Genomic DNA, 27,582 nt, shown 5'->3' with positions numbered 1-27,582 from the left:
ATCTGCAGTTATAGATCCCTGGTTATACACTCCTGGGTTTGTGGTCTAGTGTGGTAGGGGTCTGGCCTTTCCCTCTCCTGTAGTCTGAAGAACTCACACTCCATGGAGGATGGACAATAGGTATGGTACAAGGGTAGCCAGCTTGTGTGTATTACTTGATAAGTTTTTTTAAAATACCAAAGTCAGCATAGGGAAAAGTATATTTTTTAAAAAAATCATAAAATTAAGAAGATTTAGAAATGTCAAGTGGAAGCATTTAATATCAAACATCTTGAAATAATCTGTAAATGAGAACAAATTCATTGTTTCTTTGTAGTCCCAGGGAGGGTTTTGTCCACTCTAAGCAAAGGCTGTCTGCAATGAGAGCTGGGATCAGCTGGGATCAGCTGAGTTGGGGCCCTCAGACTCCTCAAGCTCCTGAGACTGCTTTTCTGTGTAACCTTCCAGCAGTTGGTCCCAGTGATGTTTTACAATCCTCCCCTTTATAGTTAGGAGATTATCGAATGCTTTTGGAACAGAAAGTAGTATTTTGGCAGTTGTTTTCGTACAGGCTTTTGGAATCTATCAGAGTATCTTGACAGAAAGTGGGCTTCTTTCTCCTGAATGGAGATGGGAAAGAGATGCTCCTGTCGCATCCTCAGGAGATGGCAGGGGCTGTGTCTACACATATGCCATGGCAGTTTAAGAAGATTCCGTAGTCAGTCCAAAAGTTTAGGGAGTGAGGAAGTAAGGCCTTGGCACAGAGCCCGTGCTGAGGTAGCTGCAGCTCAGGCATAGGTTCTTTTCTGCATTTCACCAGCTCTTTAGTTTGGGTAGCTTAGCTTTTCAGTGCCCCAGTTCTTCGGTCTGCAAAACTGGGACAAATGTATCTTCTTTGTGTTCTTGTGAAGGTCAGAAAAATGTGACAGCTCGCTGAGAGTCAGGGGTCGGAGGTATAGACACGAGCATTATTTATGCTTCTATTCTGGACCAACAAGCTAATACTGTAAACTTTGCAACTACTTTCAAATGATTCTCAGGCAGCACAGTCTCTCTCTCTCTCTCTCTCTCTCTCTCTCTCTCTCTCTCTTCCTCTCCCTCTCCCTCCCCCCTCTCTTTCTCTCTTTCTGTTTTTAACTTCAAGGGAATATTCTAGACTTGGTGAGCTTATAATGACAGCATGAGTGGGGTGTGGTCTGGAGCATTGCCGTCTAAACCTGTGTTGATGACTTTGTGCTTTTAGGTACACCAAGCTTGGCTACGCAGGCAACACTGAACCACAGTTCATTATCCCGTCATGTAAGTAAAGCTCTCCCTTGGGTTCTCAAGGCTTGTGTTCCTCAGCTTTGAAAGCAGCCCAGTTCTGTGTATGAGGTGTCATAATGGTTTTAGTGTCATCTTGTAGACCATCACCCACTTCCTGGGAAGGGCTGCTTACTCTGAGCATTGCTATGGGAGGTGTTGTTACCTGGACTTCATTAGCAGCATGCTTGTTCTTGATCCCTTCAAACTCCTTTCTTTGTCATTGGCTTTCTAGTTTCACCTCTGGAGGCTACCAGGGGGCCTTTCATTGTTTTCTAAGTGTTCTAACTGCCTGGATCTGTCTCTCTAGTTTCTTAAGGCTGATCTGTAATCTTAAGGAAACACAGTTTCATGGCCTGGCTGAGTGTCAATCCCATGGCACCAGTCACTGTTGAAACACTTTTTGTTTGTTTGTTTGTGGCAATGAGAGAGGCCTATGATTACCCTTTCCATACCATTTAGAAGAGTTCTGTTTCTTTAACTATTCATCAGCCTAAGGTGGTGTACTTAGGTGTCATGCCTTGGGCAAGAGCTCACCCTACCTGTTCTTTATTGCCCCTGGGCATCTCTCTGGAGGGCTAGTTGGGCTTTAGAGGTAGACTTCTCTGGTTTGAATCCCAGAGACAGTTTGCCCAAGGGAAAAGGGAGCAGACCCCTGTTTTGCTGCTGAGGTCCTAGGACCCAGCTCAGAAGGAGAGCCTTGTTACAATGTATTCAGGTCAAGGTCAGGATCACTAGAAAGTGCACTCCAGATTCCTAGAGGAGATCTGTGCCAAGAGCTCCAGTTCCGTGCCTGCAGGAGAATGGCAGCTCTGGCTTTCTTGGGGTGTGCAGGTGCCACATGTGGGGTATGCCTGGCGATGGGTGTTATTGGTCTTCTGTGTCCTCATTTTAAATTCATAAAGTGGAATGTTGTCTGATAAGGATGCCTAACAAATAACAGACAAGGGGACTTAGTCAATAGAACCGTAACATGGTTCTAGAAGTCCAGAGTCCAAATTTAAGGTGGTGCCTGGTGAAACATCTTTTTCTAGACTTACGGTGGGGCTGTCTTCTTTACCATTGTGTCTTCATGTCACCTTTGCTCTATGTGAGCCTGTGTGAGTATGAGAGAATTGGTGTCCCTTCCTATCAGGCTGCCACTCTAATTGCATTAGAACCCTGCCCTTGCAACCTTTGAAAATTCACTATGTTCATAAAAGTCCTGCCTCCAAATCCAGTGAAAATGGAAGCTGGGCCCCATTCTGTGGGGGCTTAGTTAGGCCCCTGACCTCTGACATCTGTACAGTGATCAGCCACTGAACTTCATTAGGGGGAGTGGTCGTTTCATGCTGAGTTGACAAATTGGGCTTTCTCATTTTTTTCAAAGCAGAGATTAGGTTTTTAACCTTGTTAAGTCCCTCATCTAGGAAGAACTGACAGTGTTCCCTTTGCTTTGCTGCCATCTGAAACTCAGCAGCACCTGGTGGGCTGCACCACTTAACCTAACCTCATTCATGGAGGGAATTGAAGCCCCTTATTAACAGGAGTCAAAAGGCAGGCGAGTGCTCAGATGGGGGCAGTGAGAACCTCGGCAGTGGCGACAGGTAGAAGAGAATAAAGATGTCAGAGAATGGGGAGTCAAGGGCTGGGAATTTAAAAACATATTTTATTTGTTTAAAATTTTACTTACTTATTTTTATGTGTATGGGTGTTTTGGAAAATATTAAATAGGAACAGCAAGGTCCCGAGTTATAAACTCAGCTACTCTCTGCCTGAGGTCTCCCCGCCTCTAGGCTAGCCTCTGTGTGGTGGTCTTCCTAGCTCCAGTTCTCCCACCTCAGAGCCACTCGTAACTTCTCAGCCATCCACTCCCTGTGGTTGGTGGTCCCAAATTCCAGTAAATCAAATCTCTAGAAGCTTGTAATTAAATAGTCAGATTTATATATCAATAAATTCCCACTTCACAGGATGCCCGCACAATAATTTTAGAGCCATTGATGATACAAGCTGCCCCCTAGATAAGACAAGTTACCCCAATTATTCTATCCCTATATGATATTATAGCTACCTGTGGCTATTTAAAGCCACATGGAATCTGAATTGTCCCGTTCATCCTCCATCTTTCCCCTTCTCCTGTGTCACTCCCTGTCTTTGCAACTCTTAGCTCTGCCTCCCCTTTCCCTGTTCAACCACAGGCTTCTTGTTGTATTAATATTTAAATTAATTGGACAGGGAAAATTCTGCTACATAGGGGTGTTTGGCCTGCATGTACATCTATCCATCATGTGTGTGCAGTGCCTGCAGAGTTCAGAAGAGGGCATTGGAGTCTCTGGGACTGGAGTTACAGATGGTTTTGAGCCAAAGTGTGGGTCTGGGACTTGAACCCAGGTTCTCTGGAAGAGGAGACAAGCTCTCAACTACTGAGCCATCGTTTCATCCTCATCTTTTTATTTTGTAATTTATGTGTGTTATGTTCATATTCATGTAAGTTTGTGCACTTGTGAGTGCAGAGCCCTGCACAGTCCAGAAGAGGATATCAAGTCCCTTGGAACTGGATTTATAGGCAGTTCTGAGCCAACTGAGATGGATGCTGAGAGACAAATTCAAATCCTCTGCAAGAGTGGTATGTGCTCTGAACCACTGGGCATCTCTCTAGTGCCAAACGACGGTACTGTTGGCTGCGATTCTTATGGGAGAGCCTTGCCAGAAACACAGTTGAAGATGTTAGGGCAGATGTGTGGGTGTCGAGGTAGGTGCAGGCCTCAGACACCCTGGACCACTCACTCACCCACTGCTTGCTTTTGTGCTGAGAGGTTTCTGTTTGCAGAGGTCTCATTTACAAGACTGGTTTGAGGATGTGTGTGCTGAAGTGGCTTCAGGAGGGATGGATCTCGATCTGGCCTGGCTTGCACCAGACTCATGTCCCATAGTGCAGGAGAGAGAGAGAAAGAGGAAGAAGGGAGGAAGATATGAAGAGGAGTGGAGGGAGGGAAGGAGGGAAAGAGGGAGGGAGGGAGGGTGGGCATCAGGGCTGAAGCAAGCCTGTGATCCAAGGGTCTGCAGGCTGGCTGTGGACTTGGAGAGGTGAAAGCTGAGCCCATGCAGCCTGGCAGGAGATGGGATTGAGGTCTGGGTAATAGTCATGTGATAGACTGCATTGTCTTCCTAGGGATCCTCAATTTGCACAACAGGAATGCTTACAGGGTCCTGAGGGCTTCCATTGGGGCCTGGCTACTGGAACTATACTGTCAGTAGATCTGTCCAGGCCTCACTTGTGTCTGTCTGTTGAAGATTTTGTGTAGTCTTGGCCTCATTGTTTGAAGTTTATTATTTTTTTTCCTATTTTTGCTTTGATGTTCTTGTGCAAGGCTTAGGCTGAGGAGAGTGGCGTGAGCACCACAGTAAAGAGAGAGGGCAGTGAACAGAGAATGTGAACTGCACAGTGACTAGGGCGGGGTTGAGGGGGCGAGTTCCCTGTGCTCACTGCATCCTGGGGAGTTGCCAACAGCTCAGACTAGGTGCCTTCTGGGATGAGGGCTTCCCAGCAGAGGGGCCTGAGGTAGCATCTGCTGCTGTTCTTTCTTGAGCTGGATCTTACTGTGTAGCCCTGGCTGGCCTTGACCTCTCCATGCCTCTAACTCACATAGCTTTACCTGCCTCTGCTCTCCTGATGCTGAGATTAAAGATGTGTACTCTTACTCCTGGCCTGTTATTTTTAATGCAATGAAATTAAATATAGCCTTAATATTTTGGCTTGGTTAATTAAATGCAAGAGAAAATACAGGAAAGCTCCTGGATCCCACCCACAAAAGCACACTAACATTTCCTCTTCCTGTTAGAGTAAACACATACAGTCAGATGCTCCATAAAGAAGTGCTGGCCAGCGCTGGCCTGAAGGGGACACAGGCTTTGGAATGTTTTAGTTGGTGTAAGTGAACTTGCTTGCTATGCTGTCACCTGAAGTGAGGTTCACAGATGACAGCTGTCTGTGATGACACCTTTCGGGCTCAGTCTCAGCCCCTCCTTCCTGTTCCTTCCTCTGGTGTATATTTTCTGCCTAGATTCTAGTGTTATGTTTCAGCGTTATGTCCTATGTATAAAGGTCCACTGTGCTGTGAATTTTTAAAGCAATTTCGTACAACATTTCAGCATTATCTTAAGAAAACCTCTTCAGTGCTGGCTTTAGTTTCTATAACTGCTAATGCATGCAGTTCTGAAGCCAAGTCTAGTGAGACTATAAAATTTAGCCTCCTTTTGAAGACTCCTCTTGCTTCAGCTTCCCCATGCTGGAATTACAGACATAGGTCATTAGGTCCAGCTAACATTTTAGCAACACAAATATTTTCCAGTTTTTCTATTATACAGAACGGGTGGCCTTGCCCACCTGCCCGAGCAGGGATCCGAGCTGCTTTGGTTGTGTGGCTGCTCTGCAGCTGGCTTCTCAGGAATCCAGTATTGGTCTCTGCCCACTGGCAACTCCAGCGAATGTAAAGTTACTTGACTTTTAGAATTTGATTTCTATGCTTAGCGGTAAACCTGAGCATCATTCCTTAGCTGTTCATGCCTTTTTCCATTTTTTAAAATTGCATTTTTGGCAAGTTTTGTGTTGTGGGGACACTAGGCATCATGTACCGATTTGTTACAGCTATTATTCCTATTTTTGTGATTATTTGTTTATTTTTGTGGTGTTTGTACTAACCACTCAGCTTCCTAGTGCACTGTGACATTCTTAAAGTGTGAAAATTTAAATTTGATAGAGTCAAACATTTCAATATTTTTCAGCTCATCATGTTGCTATTTTTAAAAGTGTACTCCAATTCCAAAGGAATTGTGTATTTTCTGAATTAAGTTTTGAATTTGTGTGAAAGATAGCTAGCTGATTTTATTTCTAAGTCTAGGCCAGTTCCCCCCTGTTCCGCACAAGTGATCAACAAGTGCACTCCCATTTGACACTCCTTTTCTGTCACACCGTGGTCACATTTATGCTTGGCAATATTGTTCTGGATACAGGATTTTACCAAATAGCTCAGAACTGTTAATCTTCTGCCTCAGGCTCCAGAGTGCTGGGCTTACAGATGTGAGGCACCATGCCTGACCATGCTAGGAACATTTGGTCTTTATTTTCTTCATTGATGTGTTTACCTGTCTCTGCTCCAGGAATGCAGTTTGAACCCCATTTTGTGTTATACAGTTTTCTCTAGTGGGTTTGATATTTTCCCTCCCTCCCTCCCTCCCTCCCTCCCTCCCTCCCTCCCTCCCTCCCTCCCTCCCTCCCTCCCTCCCTCCCTCCCTTCCTTCCTTCCTTCCTTCCTTCCTTCCTTCCTTCCTTCCTTCTTTCCTTCCTTCCTTCCTCCCTCCCTCCCTCCCTCCCTCCCTTCCTTCCTTCCTTCCTTCCTTCCTTCCTTCCTTCCTTCCTTCCTTCCTCCCTCCCTCCCTCCCTCCCTCCCTCCCTCCCTCCCTCCTCCCTCCCTCCCTCCCTCCCTCCCTCCCTCCCTCCCTCCCTCCCTCCCTTCCTCCTTCCTTTCTTCCTTCTTTCCTCCCTCCCTCCTTCTCTCCCTCCCTCCCTACTTCCTTCCTTCCTCTCTCCTTCCTTCCTTCCTTCCTTCCTTCCTTCCTCCTTCCTTCCTTCCTTCCTTCCTTCCTTCCTCCTTCCTTCCTCTCTCCTTCCTTCTTCCCTCCCTCCCTTCCTTCCTTCCTTCCTTCCTTCCTTCCTTCCTTCCTTCCTTCCTCCCTTCTTTCCTCCCTCCTTCCCTCCCTCCCTCCTTCCCTCCCTCCCTACTTCCTTCCTTTCTTCCTTCCTTCCTTCCTCCCTCCCTCCCTCCCTCCCTCCCTCCCTCCCTCCCTCCCTCCTTCCTTCTTTCCTTCCTTCCTTCCTTTCTTCCTCTCTCCTTCCTTCTTCCTTCCTTCCTTCCTTCTTCCTTCCTTCCTTCCTTCCTTCCTTCCTTCCTTCCTTCCTTTTTTTGGAATGATTTGGCTTTTCCTTTAGATTGTAAATTTTAGAATCAGTTAGATAATTATAAAAACTTATAGGAGGTCTTGATTTGAGATACTCTTTTTATAGGGTAATTTAAGATTTTTACATTTAATTTGATATTCATGAATAAGAATTGAGTCTTCATTTCCTGCTCATGAAGGCAGAGCAGGTGTTGCCATTGTTCATTCATGTCTTGTGAGTTTTTCAGAAAAGTTTTATCTTCTTTATATTCTTCCACATGCTTTTTTGGTTAGATTTATCTATAGAAGTTATTATGTTTTATTGTGTGTAAATTTATTTTTATAATTAAACTTTCTGACTAGTTCTTGCTAGCCACATGAGCACACTCTTGGGACTGCAGCAGCTGAGAGCGCATACTGCTCTTTGCAAGGAACTGAGTTCAGATCCCAGTACTCATGTTGCGCAGTTTACTGTAGCTGCCTGTAAGCCCAGCTCCAGGGAATCCTATGCCCTCTTCTGGACTCTGTGAGCATCTGCAGACACACATGCACATTCCTACATACAAATGCAGATACACATGCATAACTTGAAATCAAATAAATCATAACAGTTTTAGATTTGTAAGTTATTTTTGTATGCAGCAACATTTGTTTGATAGTCTACAGTTAAACCCTCCCTCCCTCCCTCTCTCCCTCCCTTCTTTCCTCTCTCTCCCCTGACTGTTTTTGTGATATATGTGTTGTGTGGATGTGAGCACCTGTGAATGCCTGTGGACAGAGGCGAGAGGTTGATGTCTTTGTTCATTGCTCTGCATCTTAATTTTTGAGACAGTATCATTCTCTTACCTTGGAGCTTATCAACTCTGCTAGGCCGCCCTGCCAGCCAGTGAACTCCTGTTTCTGCCTTCCCAGCACTGGGACTCTGCATACATAAGTCTCTGCTCGGCCTCTACATGGATGTTGGGGAGCTAAACTCTGTTCTGTTGCTTGCACAGCAAGCGCCTTACTGATTGGGCCATCACCCAGCCCCATCTGCAGGCAGGCCATTGCATTACTTGCAAATAATGACTGTTTGGCTAAGTCTAATCTAATTCTAATTCTAATAATTCTAATTCTGATTCTGGTCTTCATTTTGCTTCCTTATCATGGCTGTTTGTAATATTTGCTCGTTCTTTTGGAACATTTCTTTCTTTATTGTATGTGGGGTGCACATGCCATACTATGCATATGGAGATAGAGGACAATGTCCAAGAGTCAGTTCTCTTCCTCTATCACGTGGGTCCCAGGGATTGAACTCAGGTCGTCAGGCTTGGTGGCAGGCACCTTTACCCACCGAGCCATCCTGCTGGTCGATGGGTGTGTGTGTGTGTGTGTGTGTGTGTGTGTGTGTGTATGTGTGTGTATGTGTGTGTGTGTTATGAGGGCTAGAACTTCTATTAAAACAGTAATTAGAACTTTGTCTTACTGACTTTGAAGAGAGCACAGTTTTAGTGTTTCATTAGTGGTTCTATATAGGCGTTTGTTTATGGCCGTGCTATTCCAGGTTTAAACAATGTTCCAAGAGCTGTGTCCAGTGACACAGGTCTGGAATGAGCCCTTGGGAGGCAGAGGCAGCAGGACCAGGACAGTTTGTCTTCTTCATCTTGATTATATACCATTTTTTACTTTCTGAACAGAAAACTTAAGACAATGATTTAAAATAATAAGACACGGTGGATTCTAAACACTTAATTGTTTTTCTAAAGGCAGTTGTTTAATTTGACTCCTACAGTTCTGCTGTGATGGTTTTGACATTCTTAGTATTTCTAACTATTTTATCATAACTCCAAATGTGCTAAACAAACAGTTACTCTCTGTGTACTTGAAGTCTTACTTTAAGGATACACTCGATGACTACTTAAAACACACATACAGAACACGTTTTTAATATTTGCAGAACACAGTATTTGCAGAACACAAGAAGTCTGTTCAGACACTTGGATTTTGTTTCTTTGCTCATACTGAGATCCACAAAAAAGCTAGGTAGCAAGATCTCATTCACTTCAGCAGTGCCACGGATGGCCCCACCAATGTCCACTAAACAAATACAGACATGCTCAGCAAAACTTAATGCCTGGAAGTATGATTGAAAAATATGTGGTGCACACTTTTAATCCCAGCACTCAGGAGGCAGAGGCAGGCAGATTTCTGAGTTCAAGGCCAGTCTGGTCTACAAAGTGAGTTCCAGGACAGCCAGGGCTATACAGAGATACCCTGTCTTGAAAAACAAAAACAACAAAAAACAAAAACAAAAACAAAAAATAAATAAACATGAAGAGGTCATAAAGAGTCTGGTTTTTACTGAGCAGCTTTCCTCAGATGAAACAAAACCCAAAAGAGAAGTAACAACAAACTAGTTACAAAGAAACAGTCTGGGAGCTGGGCAGGATAACCCAGCACTATAATCCAATCAGGAGGCTGAGGCAGAAGGATGGAGAGCTTGTGCCAGCCTGGACCACACAGAAAGAAGATCTGCCTCAAAAACCAAAGTGAGGCTACTAAACAGAAAAATCCTATTCTGCTCCAGGGAACTGACTTTGATACAATGGGGGTGCGCAGTTCTTGATTTGAAACTTCTGAAGAGTGTTATGGACTTGTTCTAGGGCCCCCTGTTTCCTAATGTAAGATCTGTGCCATCTCCATCCAATCTGATTTAAGTTGATGTTTCAAGTTCTTGCTATATGGTTTAATATGCTATGAGATTCTTTATTTTGTTTAAAGGGAGGAATGTCTCTTTGTTTCTAGCAATTTGGGGTCAAAGGGCAAGGTTTCCTCTTGGCCTTTTTGGACACTTAGTTGGAAAGGGTCTGTGTTAGGGCTGGGTGGGGAGGAGGGCAGGGCTCTGTAGCTTGCAGTGGGTGCTAGGGTTGCTGGGCAACCTAGGTTAGACAAGTGCTCTGCCACTGAGCCTCATCTCCAGCTCAAGCTTGTGTGTCTTTATTGCTTTGCTTGGATTTTATTGCTTGCCATACAATTATGAAAATAAGTACCATCTCCCTCCCCCACTTCCTCTCTCCCACATCTCTAGTCCCCTCTCCTCCCCTCCCTGCCACCAAAACTTAGCTCTGTTAGGGCCTGGGCTCAGAACAGGGAGGGATAAGATTTACTTTACTGTCATTTAAATTCCTGTTTCTGCTCCTTTATTTCCTGTCAAGTCTTAGGCTTTTGCTGGGGTGGGGTTGGGCTATGGCTTTCTTTCCCTTTGGGTTCATGTTTTGCCCCCAGATTCTTGGCAGACTTGAGCTATGACTTGTGGGATCTTTTCCCTCACCCCCCCCATTCTGTACTACTAACTTGACAGTTTAATTGGAAATTTATACATAATTAATTAAGCTTGTTCTTGCCAGACAGTAGAATAACTCTATCTTTTCCTTTTTTTTAGAAATATATTTTCTGTGTGAGGGTATCTTGCTGCACATATGTCTGTGCACCACATTCCTTTCTTGCCCACAAGGTCAGAAGAGGGTTCCAGATTCCCCAGGGACTCTAGTTACAGGTGATTGTGAGCCAACTGGTCCTGGGAATAGAACCCAGGTCCTCTGTGAGAGCAGGCGCCCTTGACCACTGAGACATCTCTCAGGCCCTTCTTGTATCCTTCTCTTTTCACTATATTTCGCTATATTTTACTTCATGATGCTCTTCTCAGGAAAAAAAGACTTCCCATTCACTTTTAAATGCTGCTTTAATTCTGCCTCTGTAATCATTTGAGGGTGTTAGAAAACCCTCTTTTTTTTTTCTACTTTTAGAAATAAGTTATGTGTATACTTATTTGTTTTGGAATAATGTTTTACATTTACTTATTATTACTATTATTATTATTATTATTGGTCTGTGTGTGTGTGTGTTTGTGTGTGTACTTGTGGCACAGTGTGTACAGAGGTCAGAGGACGAGCTGCTAGTATCAGTTTTCTCCTTCTACCGGTTGGTCATGGAGTTGAACTCATGTCATGAGGCTTGGTCGCAAGTGCCCTTACCCCCAACCCGACATGCAACCCCTGGAAAAGTTTTTAAGATGAATTTTCCACAAAGTGCATCTTACAATTCCAGATAGGCGAGTAGTTGGATTTGTTAAACTTCCCACTGTGGAAGTAGTGGGCTGTGCTGCAGCATAGGCTGATAAGGCTGACACAAAGTTACAGATTCACTTAATTCAGTTGTGCAGTGAACTTGTAGATGACAGCTTTGTGTAGCAATGCTAAAAGCTGGACACAACCTGCTAGGGTATAAACATTTGATTTTTGTTCTGTTATCTTCCCTTCCAGCCCCATAATTGAAAAGCAGATATGCTGCCCAGGGTTAGCTATGCCTGGCTTTGATTGACAGTCTCAGGCCCACACACCAGGTGGTCTGTAAGTTACTGAAATGGAGCCTGTGGTTCTGAAAGGCCACTTGGTGGCTCTGTGTGAGGCTTTGATACAGTTTCACCACCTCTCACTTCAGGTGAGTTAGGACCCCTGAGTGTGTGTGCCTTGTCCCCATTGTGATTTGTTCTAAGGAACACTTTGTATCCTTATTCACTCTGACACTGCTTTAGAGTGACTTTTAGAAGGTAACTTACTGGATGAATCCACTGTTACAGTGTTTCCGATTTCTCCCCTCAGTGGTTCCATCTTACTGCCCATAAGTGTTGAGGCACATTTTCAGTGTGGTGTTCAGTTTGGTGCTCTGTGTTCCTGGTGAGTGTCTGTATGTATTGTGTGCAGCCCTGCATAGGGGGTGGTGGGATGCAAATCATTCTAACATAAGCCTAATTCTGTAATTATGCCAACAGAACATCCTAAGGGGTTTGGTGTATGTCTAGTAAAGCCACAGTCTCCATTGCAAATATGGAGTGCATGCTGAGTGCACTTACTTCAGAGCAACTAGCCTGGGAGTCCTGAGCTCTGTGTGCAAGGGGCTTTCAGAAAGATCACGTACCCTCCCTTTTGAGGCACACACAGGATTCTCATGATGGAACTCTGAGGACCTCCTGTTTATTGGCAGTGGAGACTGTGGCTTTACTAGACATACACCAAACCCCTTAGGATGTTCTGTTGGCATAATTACAGAATTAGGCTTATGTTAGAATGATTTGACATAGTTTGACCATTTTCCAAATTCACAATCAGTATTTCAGAAGAGTAGACTATTAACACAACACACATTTCATGGTGCTCACTGGTGTCAGCTGCTCAGATGCAAAGCCTGGCTCTGTTTCTTGGAAGCAGCATGACATAGTCCCTACCTGATAGGCTCCCCTGATGACTCGGTGACCGTGCACAAAGAGGAGCAGCAGAGTTCTCCCTAACTCTCTGTGCCTCTTACTTTAGTAATTTGCATGTGCCCACCCCTGGAGATGTAGTAGAAGATGCACTTGGAGGGTCTCCAGTCTCAGGGGTGGATTGGTTGGTACTCTTTATGAAGGATGAATTGATGGGAGGAGGAAGGGCCAGTGGACACTGAGAACATGGCCTCACTGCTTGGTAGTCAGGGAATGTTTCCAGCAGGGGATGGCTTTCCCCAGAGACCCGAGGAGGAGGAGGAATTGAAGGGAGCTCCAACTGTGACCAGGGCTTAGGAGTGTTTCCCAGTTTATTGGATATTAATTCTGGAGTAAAGTTTATATGATTATTTATTACTAAGTGTAGTTGCAAAAATGTACTGTTAAGATCTTCTGCGGTATTTTTCTTTGAATAATTGTATCTGTCATTTTGCAATAGATTTGGGTCTTTAACCTGATAGCTTTATTTTAGTTGGAAGGCACAGTTCCTCCCCCTCTATAAATAGACTCTATATCTAAGAACTATTTGATGTCATTTTATTAAAATGACTTAAGAATATATACACATTCAGTTTCCCTTAATCTTCTATGTTGTATAGAATTTTGCCCCCGCACTGTATTTTATAATCAACCTGTAGTGGGTGTATAGTCTATAACATCCCTTGATTTCTTAAGGGGCTCCTCCAGATGAGGCCGATGAATAACATTGCTTCGGTGCCAACATTAAAAGCAGTTCCCTTGCATCACACTGAGATGATACTGGAAAAGAGCTGTTTGTTTCTCTCTTACTTCACATGCTCACCACACCCCTGGGAGCATCCCAACCCCTATACAACCTTAGCCATCACCATTCACTCATATGGACATATAGATTATGTTAACTGTTCCTGATAATTCAGGCAACTCGTGGAGATTGAAAGAAAAACATCTGTTTCCCCTCAGGTATCGCCGTCCTAGAGTCCGCAAAGGTAGTTGATCAAGCCCAAAGGTGGGTGTTGAGAGGAGTCGATGACCTTGATTTCTTCATAGGGGATGAAGCCATTGACAAACCTACCTACGCTACCAAGGTATAGTTGTGCCAGCAGTGTGATTGTGTAAGAGCAGAGCCAAACGGAGCAGAGCATGGCTGTGTCTGGAGGCTGTACCTGTGAGTTGTGGAACGCTCTTGTTTCTTATGCTCAGGTGGAGGTGGTTAGTTGAACCGAGGGGGTTGTTTTTGAAGAGGTGGATTTCAGAGTGGAGTACCAAGTGAGCTAGCACAGTCCTGAGTCACACAGTTGTGATCAGGGTGAGCAAGACCTTCCCTTCTGGGAAGGTGCATGTTGACTGACATACGTGTCAGATGTGGAGACTGAAGACTGAGTGACTAAGAAGAAGTGCTGATGTTAAATGCACGGGGTTTGCTTTGTTGTGTGTGTGGCGGCGGGGGGGGGGAGGGTTGGTTTTTCCAGACAGGGTTTCTCTGTGTAGCCCTGGCTGTCCTGGAACTCACTCTGTGGAGTATGCTGGCCTCGAACTCAGAAATCCACCTGCCTCTGCCTCCTAAGTGCTGAGATTAAAGGTGTGTGCCACCATGACTGGCTATGCATGTGGTTTTTAAAGGAATAATTTAAATTAGTTTTTAAATTTAGCATACCAAGCGATGGATTGCATCCTGATATTTTCATAAACATGTGTCATTGTACTTTGTTCTTCTTCTCCCACTTCCTCTGATGACCTCAAGACCTCTTTGGTCCACCCACCTATTCTTGCCAGTTCCCTCCTCTCCTCCAAATACTCCTCCTTTCTGCCCTTATGATACATGAACTCCATCCTTCTTTTCTCCCTCCTCCCTTAAGATCACTTCCTTTCCTCCCATGGTACCCTCTTTGCTTTCACTCATCACACACACACACACACACACACACACACACACACACACACTCACACACACACAGACACTCACACTCAGGCACACACAGAGACTCATTCACACACACTCACACACACATACACATGCACAGACACACACAGACACACACACACTCATACACAGACACACACAGAAACTCATTCACACACATTCACACAAAGACACACTCACACACACATACACACACAGACACATTCATACACAGACATGCACACAGAGTCATTCACACACACATACACAGACACATACACACATATACTCATGAACACTGACACACACTCACATACACATACACAAAGAGAGACAGACAGACAGACAGAGGGAGAGAGAGAGAATGATTTAAATCAAGGTCCCATATATAAAACATGCAATCTTTGTTTTTCTGAGTCTGGCCTATTTTATTTATCTTAATAATATCCCTTTACATCCATTTTTTCCCCAATCATCATGATTTAATTTTTTAAAAGATTTATTTATTTTTATTTATATAAGAACACTGTAGCTGTCTTCAGACACACACCAGAAGAGTGCATTGGACTGCATTACAGATGGTTGTTAGCCACCATGTGGTTGCTGGGATTTGAACTCAGGACCTCTGGAAGAGCACTCAGTGCTCTTAACTGCTGAGCCATCTCTCCAACCCCTTGATTTCATTTTTTAATGGCTAGATAAGATTCCATTGTGTCTCAATATTACATTGAAAAGGAATTCATCCACTTTTGACAGACATCTAGCTGGGTCCCGTTCCTTGGCTCCTGTGAATACACAGTGGTCACCATTGCCATGCATCTATCTCCGAAGTTTATTGACTTGGAGTCCTTCAGTTGTAGCCCTGGTCTATACCGCAGTTCTGTGTTTAGTTCTTATTGGGAACCTTCACACTGACTTCTGTAATAGTTCTGCCACTTTACAGTCCACCAACAGTGCACGAAGTGTCCTTTTCTCCACCTCATCACCAGCAAAGCCGCTTTGTCTTCAGTAAACACAGAAGGACCAGAGGGAGTTGCATGGTAGATGGGTCTGCCACGGCCATCAGGTAGTTCCATGTACTGAGAGGCACTGCTGTAAATACATGTATGTTGCTTATGTTTTTGTCAATGGGAGCTGCCCCCCAGAAGGCCTTCATTCTGTGGGAGCACACAGCCTCCTCTATGTTCCTTTGGTGACACTGCTGCTTCTGCCCTTTTTGCTCCAGTGGCCTATATGACATGGCCTGTTGAAGACTGGGATCTTATGGAAAGGTTCATGGAACAAGTGGTCTTTAAGTATCTTCGCGCTGAACCTGAGGACCATTACTTTTTAATGGTGAGTAGTTGGAACCAAGAGAAATACACTCCTGTGAGTTCCAAAGTACTTAGATTTCCTTTTTTAAATGCAGAATCCTCCTAAAGACTTTGCATGAGTCAGGCTGCTTTTAGGGGCAAATACCAGAAAGTGCAAGAAGAATATCAAGATTCTACAAGGCTTAGCACCCTGCAGACCAGGAAGGACAGAGCTCGGCTGCCTGGGGCTCCTCGGACCATCAGCTTCAGGATGAACCCAGCTTTTAGTGTGGCCTCTTCTGTTGGCTCCCTGGTGCCTCAGGACAGCTGTCCAACTTCCTGTGTTGCTACTTCAGAGTCTTTCCCTATTTCTGCTCAGTGGTAGAAGGGAGACCTTTTACCTGCAGCTTTCCTAAGCTTAGGAACCTTCCCGGTGGTTTTGTCCGGTGTGCCTGAGCTGTCTGTGGTCTCTTAGACTGGGAGGAGGGATGAGTACTGTAACCTCAAGCATAAGGTCCAGAGAGGGAGGCTTGGGAGGAAAGCTCTTATGTCCTGCAGTGTCCTCAGGAGTGGACGCTGTGACTATTATTCTGTTATCGCAGAGGAACCCCAGCCATGAGATCACTTTCCAGTGTTTAGGTCCTATTGTAGGAGGGAACTGATCTGAGTTACGGGCTCTGATGATGGTATGTAAGTGTCCTGTCAAACAACAACTGCATAGAGAAATGAGAAGAAATATCTCCTGGGATCTCTGAGATCTCATTGTTCTATTTAACACAATGTTTCCTTCCATGGAGCAGTCCTTTTACATTAAAGGTAGCCTAAGGTATAATATGCTTGCTTAGTAAACAGAAACTCTGTACAACATAAGCTGCATATTAAAACTCACATGAATTAGCTTTGGATTTTTCTGTGCAAGTATATTGTTAAATGGTTCCAAATTCAGTTATAATGATTTTCAGTGTTTTCCCATACACACTCTTTAGAGTTGTCTGGCTTAGAAGGTGGTAACTACAAGGTTAATAGTTAAGGAGTCTACAGAGTTAATGTCTGTCAAGGCAGTCTTTGAGGGTGCTCTGAGCTGCCCCTTAGGTGGGATTGTCAGGCATGGCTTCTGTGTCTTACAGGCCTCTGTATTTCCTCCCTGGAGTGGTTATAGTGACTAAAGGAGGCCAGGGGACTGACAGCATGAGTTCCTTTGTCTCAGACTCTGCATGCTGGGCTTGGCGCTTTCCCTGCTCCTGCTTATCACTGACTACCTGTTGGACAGGATTTTATGGCCTGGTACCACTCCAGCTGCTGCCTTCTGCCTGCTTCAGCTTACTGTGCCAGAGCTCTTCTCTGCCTCTGCCTAAAGGGGATCTGACCTAAGGCTTGTGGAGTGAGTGCAGTGCATGTCACTGGACACTTTTCCTAGAGAGAGAGAGAGAGGGAGGGAGGGAGGGAGGGAGGGAGAGACAGAGACAGAGACAGAGACAGAGACAGAGACAGAGACAGAAAGAGAGAGACAGAGAGAGACAGAGAGAGAGACAGAGAGAGAGAGACAGACAGACAGACAGACAGACAGACAGACAGACAGACAGAGAGAAAAATTTTGTTCTCTCCTGTCTCTGCCTCTAATTTCCGCCTGATCCTCCTCTTGGTCCTCTTCCTCCCCTCACTCCATCTTTCTCACACATACACACCCTTCCCTGATTTAGCATATATATAAATGGGAAAAACAATCAGTTTCTAGGAAGAAATAGGAGGTGGAGTTTTATGTGAACCTAGAAAAGTCCATTTGCCAAAAATATGTATCCATGGTGAATTTTAAAAATATTCAAATCCATTACAAAAAATACAAAGTATATCATATTGCACACACTGCACTGTGAATCTGCAAGTATTGAACGTGGCTGTGGGAATTTCCTGTTTCTTCCAAGTATATGTGTGTGTATGCATGTTTTCCACATCTGTGCAGGTGCCCACAGAGCCCAGAAGAGGGCCTTGGTTCCCCTGGAGTTAGGGTTACAAACATTGTGAGCTGTCAGACAAGTGTGCTGGGATCAAACTTAGGTCCTCTCTAAAGTCTTAACCATTAAGATAACTTTGTAGCCCTTCCACCTTATTTTTATAGTAAAAAATGACACTTACAGATTTTGTGTGGTGGTGGTGGGGTATGTGTGTGCTGTGGTATGCAGGTGTGCAACAGAGCACAGATTACTGGGTTGAGTCTCTCTTTTACCGTGTAGATCCTAAAAACTCAGGGTTTGCTCTTTGAGGAGAGTGCAGAGCCATCGTGCTGACTCTGCTTTACATTTTGAGGCAGAGCTTTCCACTCTGGCTATACTGTCTGTCTAGCAAGCCAAGTAGGTCCTTCTGCCTTGCCTCTCACAGGTGTGTTTGCTAATATTCCTGACCTTTTCCGTGAGTGCTGTGGGTGTGAACTCAGGACAAAGGTAGCAGGCACTTCACCAACAGAGCTATCTCCCAGCCTTGTGTTCTTCCCCATCAGTGGGTAGGATTGGGAGGGAGGAAGCTGATGAAGGAGGGAGGGGAGACATCTAACTGCTCTTTAGGTGAGGACTTGGGGTTTAGTGTGTATAAGCCCTAAGTGACTCATATCACCAGCCTGTTAGGAGCCCACAGGACTGTCCTTTATGTTTTATCTAGTCATTGGAGGGTACAGAGCAAGAACGAGCTGGTGACAGCATGTTTTATGATGATTTAGAGACACACACTGGCCTGTGAACTGAGCTGGTGGCAGATAGGAGTCCTGTGTTTGTCCCTAACACTGAACTGACCAGACCTTAACACAAAGCTGTGTATTTTGAGGCATTCTGTAGCCTAGACTGGCCGGGACTCACTATGTAGCACAGGCTGGCTTTAATTCATGGCAGTCCTGCTGCCTCAGTCTCCAGGTGTTGAGATTAGGAATGTGAGCCACTAGCCACCACATTTGCTAGAATCGTGCTTTAAAGAGGTTTGCTGTTTTTGCTTTCCTTTCTTTGTTCAAGGAATTGATCCTTAGGCTTTGAGGTTTGCATTGCAAGCCACATGTGGCTGCTACATCCTTCAAATGTGGTTGCAACAAGAAGGCTTATAAAATTTTGTTTAATTTTAATTGACACAGATATAAATAGAAATATTGGACTAAGGGCTACACTGTGGGACAGCTCAGACTGGTGTCCCCCAGGCTGGTGTGATCTGCTCAAAACAGGGAACACAAGGATGGGAACTAAAATATAATCTTTGAGAAGTGGTGACACACACCTTTAATCCTTGCACTCAGTAAGGCAGATCTCTGAGTCCCAGGCCAGTCTGATCTACAGAGTGGGTTCTGAGACAGTCAGGGCAACACAGAGATCTTGTCTTGGAAAACAAAAACAAAAACAAAAACAGAAACAAAAAAGATAGCTGGCTTGCTAGTTAAGAACATATACTGCTCAGGACCCAGCACCCACACTAGGTGCTCATAACAGTGTGTACCCCTGCTCCAGGGTTCCAATGCCCTCTTTTGGCCTCTGCAGGCACCAGTACATATGTGTAAACATGCACATACAGAGATGTACACATGCATACACAAAACTTAAAAAGTAAAATAAATCTTTAAAGAGAAGAGTGTTTGCAGGGTCAGGAGCAGAGTGTGCTGTGGGTGGGAAGGGACTCAGCATCCCTGGGCCTGATATTTATACACACAGTAGTGATTGAGAAGCCTGAGGCTTGCCCAAGGCCAGATCATGTGGAACCTGAAGAAGATGGGTGTGCTACAGTGTGCTGGCTGGGATTCTCAGGGAAGACATGGCCTTGCACATAGGTAGAGATTGAGTTTGTCCCAAGGGCCACTGAGGACTTTGAAAGGATTCACAGTGACTCCAGTGGCGAACACTGACTGTGTCATCACCTGCAGCAGTGTGTCACCTCTGTTAGCAACACCTGGGTTCCTGTGTGCTTCAGTCACAAGGTGTGATAGTGTGACAGTTCAACACACACAATCACCCTCAAAGTCAAGTCTCAGAGCACTGGAAGACAACTGTCCCTGACCTGCCAGGCCACTGTCCCCACAGGACCAGAGGCCAAAGGAATGCAAATGAAGGAAAAAGAAGTCATGTAAGTGATTCCTGCAGATTCCTGCAGCCCCTAGAGCCAGCCTGAACATTTGCTTGGATTCCAACAGGGGCGTGGTTGGGTGTCTCACAGTTAGGGGTTTTCTCAAATGTGCACTTTTAGTTGTCAGCTGAGCCTGTAGCTGCTGTGACATCTAAACTGCAAGAGAGGAGAGGCGGCCTGTCTTGAAGCATGCTTCTTTCCTGACCTGCGCTGGTTTGCAAGCTTCCTCCTCTTCTCCTGTGTTGTGAGGAGATTGGACCTAGGGCCTTGTATATGCTAGGCAAGTGCGGTAGTGCCGCTGAGCTGCATTCCAGTCCCTTCACATTGTTTTTGAGACAAGCAAAGTTGTTAAAGGTGGCCTCAGACTTGCTTTTTGGCCCAGGTAGGTCTTGAGCTTTCAATTCTTTTCCCTCAGATTCCAGAGTAGCTTGGATTACAGTGCTGCAAGACCAGGTCTTGCCTGAGTGGTTAACACTGTACCTGCAGTTACACATGATGGCGCACAGGTGGCGCCATGTGTCTGTCAAACTGAATTCAAAGTCAAGCGTGAGCTGAGCTGCACTGAGGTTCCAGGAGCCGGAAGTATGGTTGCTTTTGATGTTGTGATACTTTTTTGAACAGGTATTGGAAATGAGACTTAGTGCTTGCACTTGGCCAGCCGCTTACCCCCGAGCCATACCCCCAATCCATATTGTATATTGACAATGAACTTGCTGGTGGTAAAGCTTTTTATTTTAAACCTTTCTGACTTACACTTCAGGAGGCTGACAGGTTGTGTGTGTGTATCTAATGTTGTGTCATGGCATTTTCTACCAGCAGAAAGAGGGCACACTTTGCAAAGGTAACTTAAAATGGAGACTTTTGGTAGGGAGGTAATTTTAGAAGGGCTCTTGAAAAAAATATCTAGACAAGACAGTGGGTTTCATGAACACTTGACACCCTCACACTGTGCAAAGGGACACATCAGATCCATCCAGAGCCACTTGGGGAGCGGGGAAGCAGAGGGAGGGGGTGGGCAAAGCATTAGGATGTAAAAATGGACGTCTTCATAAGAAGTTTAGAATCTGTAGGCAGGCAAAGGCCTTATCTCTAATTTAAACTGCACATTCAATTTGGTAAACTTCAGGTGTGCCAGAAATGAGTGTAAGAACGCAGATGTCACTTGTATCCCTGATTGTCAGTTATTAATCATCAGTTATTGGTCATCAGTTATTGATTATCAGTTATTGATTATCAGTTATTGCTGAGCTTTTATTGCGGCTCTGAGTGAGAAGAAGGAGGATGGATGTGTCCCGTCATGGTTATATCTGTGTCCTGTGTGTTCACTCAGCAGTGTTGTAAAAACGCCCTTAATAGAGCAAACTCTCCAGAAACATCATCCTTCATGAAGTTGGTTCAGTGCTGACCCTTCCCTGTGTTTGAGTACTTGGTGTTTTTCTGAACTTACATCCCATTTTTTCTTTACTTTGTTATGTTTTAGGGCATATGCTAGCCTGAGGCTGGCTCTAGGGGCCTCCTCTCCTTCAGATATTTTGGAGTTGGGTGGTTCTACTTTGAGAACCTGCTGACTGGAGAAGGTCTGATCCCTACCTGACTAAGATGCTTTCTGACCTCTCCAGGCCTGTGACTACATTTAGATTTTCAATGGCAGTGTTAAGTGGTTTGCAGAGTTCCTGGGTAACCAGCATGAGCTGATGGAGTGAGGTGATTGTTAGTGAGAGATGCTTGCTTTCTGTCAGGCTCCCTGCAGAGAGACACACTGAGCTCTGCTCCTGCTGAGAGCTTCTGAGGAAGCTGTGTCTCTCTGTCTTCATGGTCAGGAGCAGCTGCTCCAGAGCAGACAGCTGTGTAGCAGCCAAGTCACCTGTGGGCAGCATGAGGCCCGGGTCCCTAGTTTCTTGGCCTTGCTTGCTTAGACTCACATACGACTGCTGTGATGTCAGAGGTTAAGTCAGCTGATGTCACTGCAGAGTGCCTGTAAAGGCACACAGCAGCATTTGGCACTTAGGAAATATGTGCAGGGCTAGGTAGTTTAGTTTCTAAGTAAGCATATGTCTTCCTGTTCTCCCAAGCTCTGAGTTATGCAGGTCTACAGCACTGAGATCTTACAGCACTGCAGAATACTAGGGTATTCTGGTGATCATTTACTTCATTCCCTAGTGGATTATTATTATTTTTTTAATTAAGAAATCCATTGCAAATACATGACAAGTAATTGTAAAATTGAGCTGGGTCTTGGACTGGAGGGGAAAAAGGATGTAAAAGTTATTAAAAGACAAAGAAACAAGATATTGAAGGAGCAGTATTTATGAATGCAGCTTTGAAGATGGCCACTGCAATGTGAGACAGTTTTAGTGTGCACACACCTAAAATGTTTAGGAGGAAGCATGATGCTCTCAGGTGGTTAGACAAAGTGTGAGGATAGGAGGGATGGTGACTGACCTAGTGTCCTTGGAAGAGCCACCTGTGTTACAGGAAGGGACCGTGACCGACTCAGTGTCTTTTGACCGACATAGTGTCTTTCATTAGCTTGGTGAAGATGAACTATTGAGATGGTTAGCAGACCATATGCGTGTCCCCAGCCCCAATAGTGATCCTTTATGAAGAAGGTAGAATCACTATTAAATTCAGCTATTGCACAAGATCTTCTATGTGAACTGAATTGCATTGTAAGTCCCATTCTGTGTTTGATCAGTTTTCTGCCTCAACAAACCAGTTCACAAACAAGCCTGTGGGCCTTCCTGATCCAGATGACTGCTCACAGGGTGACTCACTAGGAAGACTCAGGGGGAGTAAGGACAACCAGTGGGTTCTCAAAATGTGGTACTTCTCAGGTGACCCATCACCATTATCACCATACTTCTTGCTGCTTTCAGGGACTTCATTTTCGTAAGCTTCACTCTTGCTGTAATATTGACCCACACATTTACACACGATGCACTTTGTACAACTAAATGCCCTTAGAGACTTCTATGCCTGTGCCCTGTGACAGCCAGGGGAGCACTGTGAAAGCCAGGCGAGCACTGTGAGAGCCACAGGAGCATTGTGACAGCCAGGGGAGCAGTGTGACAGCCAGGGGAGCAGTGTGACAGCCAGAGAGTACTGTGTCAGCCAGGGGAGCACTGTGACAGCCAGGGGAGCACTGAGATAACCAGGGGAGCACTGTGTTGGCCAGGGATACAGCCTCTTCCCTTAGCAAGCACTATCACTGGGAAAAGGCACTAAACTCCTAAAGTTGCATTGGGCAGACCATGGGCCACATTGGGAACATTCTCTGGCACAAGAAAGGGCTTCATACCTCTAAATCTAAAGATTCTTAAAGGGGCCTATGACTTTGAAAAAGTTTTAAAAATGTAAAAATCACATTTTAAGATATGAACTTCCTGTCATTCTAGAGAAAGACATTTTAGAAACAATATTTGGGACCTACTAACAACATTCATTTCATGTTTTCCAAGAAAATGAACTGTGCTTGCTTTATACATTTAAAAAAGTGAAAGACTGGGTTGGGGAGATGCCTCAGTGGGTAAAAGGACTTGCTGTATATGTGTGAGTAACCCAGGTTAGGGTGGCAATCTGCATCCATAACCCAGGTTAGGGTGGCAGTCTGTCTGTGATCTTAGTCTCCTAAGATGAGGTAGGAGGCAGATAGGAGACTCCCTGGAAAGTCATGGGGCAGCCATCCTGAGGTATAGAGTGAATAAGAGTGTGGGTTTCTTGTAGGCTTTCCTAAGGCTATGGGTTGGCTATTAGAGCTGAAATTTCTACATAAACTCATGTTAGAGCTGAACTATGTATCAAGGCAGAAGACTAGATCTGAGATGGCTTTACAGGACTCTGCTCTTCTGCCTCTGTCTCTACTGCCTGCTCTACATATCTCACCTCAGCAGCTGTGGCTCTCAGCTTGGCCATCTCTCACTGGCAGCGAGCAGTAATGACTGGAACAGACCCAGCCTAACCTGGGCTCTCTGGCCTGGATCTGTGTGATTTCGCTTTCCCATAAACTTGTGAGGGATTGGCTGGCTGACAGGGTGCCTGGCATCCAGAAAGGCAGTGTGGGAACTCATGGATCCTTGAAGGATGGTTTTTATTTTCTTTATAGTTTTCTCAAATGATATTTTCTGTCAGAAAGTTAAATGAGGGCAATTTCACTTTCATTGTCCTAAATAATATTCTGTAGCCTGAGAGAACAGAGCTGCCTTTCATTGTAACAGCCAGTCAGTTTCATGATTCTCATCCTGCCTCACCTACCAGACGTCTGGTGTGGTCGCATGATAGAGGCTGGAGCGATCATGGGGCTGTGGGCAGAGGGAGGAGCCATTTGAAAATGTCCCCAGGGGATTTGAATGTGCTTCCTTTCCGCATTGCAGCTCTGAAGGATTCCAGTAGGAGGGAAGACCCTGTTGGCTATTATATAGAGCCTGCGGGTCAGTTAAAGTGGCTTTTCTGGCTTCTTGGCTCTTGTCAGGGTTCTGCCCGGGGCATGGGGAGCGTGGGCATGAATTGCTATGTGTTTTCAGTTGCTTACAGTGTAGGAAGTACCAGGGAAATGTTTGGTATTGTGCTGTCACAAATATATATATATATATATATATATATATATATATATATATATATATAATGTATGCCTATTGGCTAGCGAAAGGTCTCAGGTGAGGGATTTAAGGGGGGCAGTTATTAATGCCATGTAGAATCAGACATGTTGGAGACTCTGAGGAGTTCAGACCCTAGTGACAGAGACAGACAGCATGGTAGAGCTCTGAGGAGAGTCAGCCCACAAAGCAGGAGTGCCACCCTTAAAGAAAGCAGGAGCCCATTCTAGAGCCCACTTTAGGGGACCACAGCCAGAAATGCAGATTGGGGTCACCCCAGATTCCATAGTGCAATGTGGAAGCAATTTCAGAGTTTTACAGGATGAAGAAAGTTATAGGTCAAAACAAGTTCAAATGCATTGGTGGGCATGTAAGAGAGGCAACTAGAGCAAGATGGGGGAGCCTTTCTGTAGGCCCCAAATGCTATTCGTAGACTGTCTTAACTTTTGGTTTGGCGGAAACTCGGGATCTTCTAGGCTGATAGCTTACTAAGGCTTTTATACATTAGTCAAAGGATGTTTGTTCTGACACAGAGGTGGACAAGGAATGGCTATTCAGGGGCTAAAGCTAGCCTAAGATAGGCAACTTGCTTCTCGAGCTGCAACGTCCCAGCCTCCCCATATCTCTGCAGTTTGTAACCAGTCTTTGCAAACACAGCAAACCTGTGCTTTCTGGCTGGTGGTGTCAGCTGAGGGATTCCAGGGGACTCAGTGCAGGGAAGAGGAGAGGGTGTGGGAGAGTTGCTGCAGGCAGCCCAGCAGCAGTCTGCCTTCAACTCCGACAGGGGGCGCTCATGCTGCACAGTGTGTTACTTACACAAGTCATCCTGCTGTATGCAGAGACTGAACCATCACAGGCACTCAGTCTCACCCAAGGCTGCGCACTGTCCACTTTGGTCTTTCAGAAAGTCGTTCTTTCTGGAGGCTCCACAATGTTCAGAGATTTTGGACGTCGTCTGCAGAGAGATTTGAAAAGAGTGGTGGACGCCAGGTTAAAACTGAGCCAAGAACTCAGTGGAGGCAGGATAAAGGTAGGAGGCTGTGTGCCAGCCGCTGTGGGGGTAGAGCCAATCTTCACTGGGGGGTAGCCGAGGGTTGATGCTGGAATTCATGGGAGGTCGTCCTTAAACCCACCCGGGTCAGGCATCAGTGTGTGTGACCAGGGTGATGCAGAGACAAGATGGGCTTATGGTGAGGAGATGTTTCATTAAATGGAAAAAACTGCTGTGCGTGGGGCGCCAGGCCATGCTCATCCAAGACCACAGCTCTGAGCTGCGGGGTGCTGTCTGGACTTCTCCCTGAGGTGGGCTTTGGTGGGGAAGAGAACCTATGGCAGTGAAGGTGCCCGCTGTTATAGTGTTTGTTTTGTTATAGTGTTTGGGGGTTCACTTTGTAACTGGCCTTGCTACACCCTGTGATTTGTTTGAGGGAAGCTATTGGTTTGATTAATTGTGTGTTTTAGTATTGGAAGAAGGGGTCTCCTGAATCTGTGGGCTGGGCCTATAGCATGACTGAGGCCATCACCGGAGGAGTCACTGTCTATCATGGACACACTGCTTGGAGGATGCAGTGCACAGACTAAATGCAGACTATACGCAGTTGCTTTCTTTTGCAGCCTAAGCCTGTGGAGGTGCAGGTGATCACTCACCACATGCAGCGCTATGCCGTGTGGTTTGGAGGCTCAATGCTGGCCTCAACTGTAAGTCCCTGATCTCTTGTCATTTGTGCTTTCCTATTGAGTTTGGATAAGTATTGTCTACAAATGTGAAATAACATGTGTTCTGTTTGCATGGCTTTAAATAGGCAAAACAAATTCTACTTGATATAAGAATATTTTAGTCACTTAAATTGTATGCTTTATTAACAAACACGGTGGTGGCACATGCCTTTAATCCCAGCATTTAGGAGGCAGAGGCCAGCCTGGTCTACACAGTGAGTTCCAGGACAGTCAGGGCTACATATAGAAACCCTGCCTTGAAAAGAACAGCAACCAAAAACAGAACAAAAGAAAGAAAGAAACAAACAAACAAAACACCCCACTACTACCACCACCACTATCAAAAACCAAAAAAATAAATAAATAAAAAAATCCACCCTGCTCATTGTCCCTTCCAAGTGGTTATTTTAATTATTAATATTCCCCCTACCCCCAGAGTTTGTTAGCAGCCATTTTTAGTTCAAGTTGACACATATTTGATCCCAGTAAGGGAAACTAAGTAGATTTGTTGTTGCTTTGTAAAGTTGGAAATTGCTGAGTGAATTTTAAAAAGTGAAGTCAACTTCTGCCTGGTTTGTTATCAGGTCAGATGTGGTACCGTGATTGTCTGGGACCCATGGATAAGTCCCTCCCATTTGCTCAATGTTTTCCTCTTTCCACCTGCTCATCTTCTTCCTCCTGCTGGCTGCTCCTCCTGCAGCCGGAGTTCTTTCAGGTCTGTCACACCAAGAAGGACTATGAGGAATATGGCCCAAGCATCTGCCGCCACAACCCGGTCTTTGGAGTCATGTCCTAGTGTCTGCGTTGGAGCAATTGTCTGACAGTGTCCTGTTGGGGAATAAGTGTCCTTCAGAACCCAGAGCAGCCACGGCTCCTGTACATAGCAGTGTGGAATGGGTGTGTGAGCAGCGTGCTTTCATCACCAGTGGGGCCGGGCACGGTCTTCCCAGTAAAGCCATTTATCCGGTATGACTGTTCGTGGTCCTCCTCCCAGCCCCTCCCCTCCTGCCCCTCCCACTCTCTCTCCTTTCTACCCGAGCTTCTAGTCAAGTGTAGCTCTGAAGGAGTCCATGCAACTGTAGAAACTACTAGAGGATGCAGTGGATTCTCCAGGAAAGACTGTAAGGTGGGGGAACCCTGGCCTTCCCAGCCTATTTTTGTAAATAAAATGTTACAAACTTGAAATACAAATTGATGTTTATATTTCCTATCATTTTGTATTTTATGGTATTTGGTATAACCAGCTAATGCTAAGCATGAGTAGTCACAGAGTTCATGGATGTCAGAGTTCTGTAATAAAGTACTTGATTGTGAGGCATGTTCTGATGTGTGTACAGGCTTTATGCCACGTCTGCTGGGAAGTGATTACATGTTGTTGGGGTGGTGTGACATCTGAGCACCAACCACTGTTGAGTGAGAGTTGCTACAGATGTATCTAACTTCCTGGAGCTGCTTTATAGAAGACAATGGTTTAATGTTGTTGAGTGCGGGATGAAATACTATTGCACTGTTGTA

The 27,582-nt window shown here is 45.2% G+C and overlaps 1 protein-coding gene and 1 pseudogene across 1 annotated transcript; one reads left to right on the top strand and one right to left on the bottom strand.

The window, feature by feature from the left end:
- Window positions 1-27,582, bottom strand: part of LOC147005102 (actin-related protein 3B-like) — a 242,741-nt pseudogene that overhangs the window by 166,845 nt on the left and 48,314 nt on the right.
- Window positions 110-27,582, top strand: LOC147005103 (actin-related protein 3B-like). The gene is made up of 6 exons (XM_085836082.1): window positions 110-120; window positions 1,223-1,278; window positions 13,439-13,563; window positions 24,983-25,381; window positions 25,966-26,049; window positions 26,768-27,582. The coding sequence occupies exons 1-6, from the start codon at window positions 110-112 to the stop codon at window positions 26,861-26,863; spliced, it is 771 nt and encodes a 256-aa protein (XP_085692208.1). The 3' UTR covers window positions 26,864-27,582.

This window comes from Mus caroli, unplaced genomic scaffold, assembly GCF_978045245.1.
Source record: "Mus caroli unplaced genomic scaffold, Mus_caroli_1 scaffold_4, whole genome shotgun sequence".
NCBI lineage: Eukaryota > Metazoa > Chordata > Mammalia > Rodentia > Muridae > Mus > Mus caroli.
This window is presented reverse-complemented; position numbering and strand designations above follow the sequence as displayed.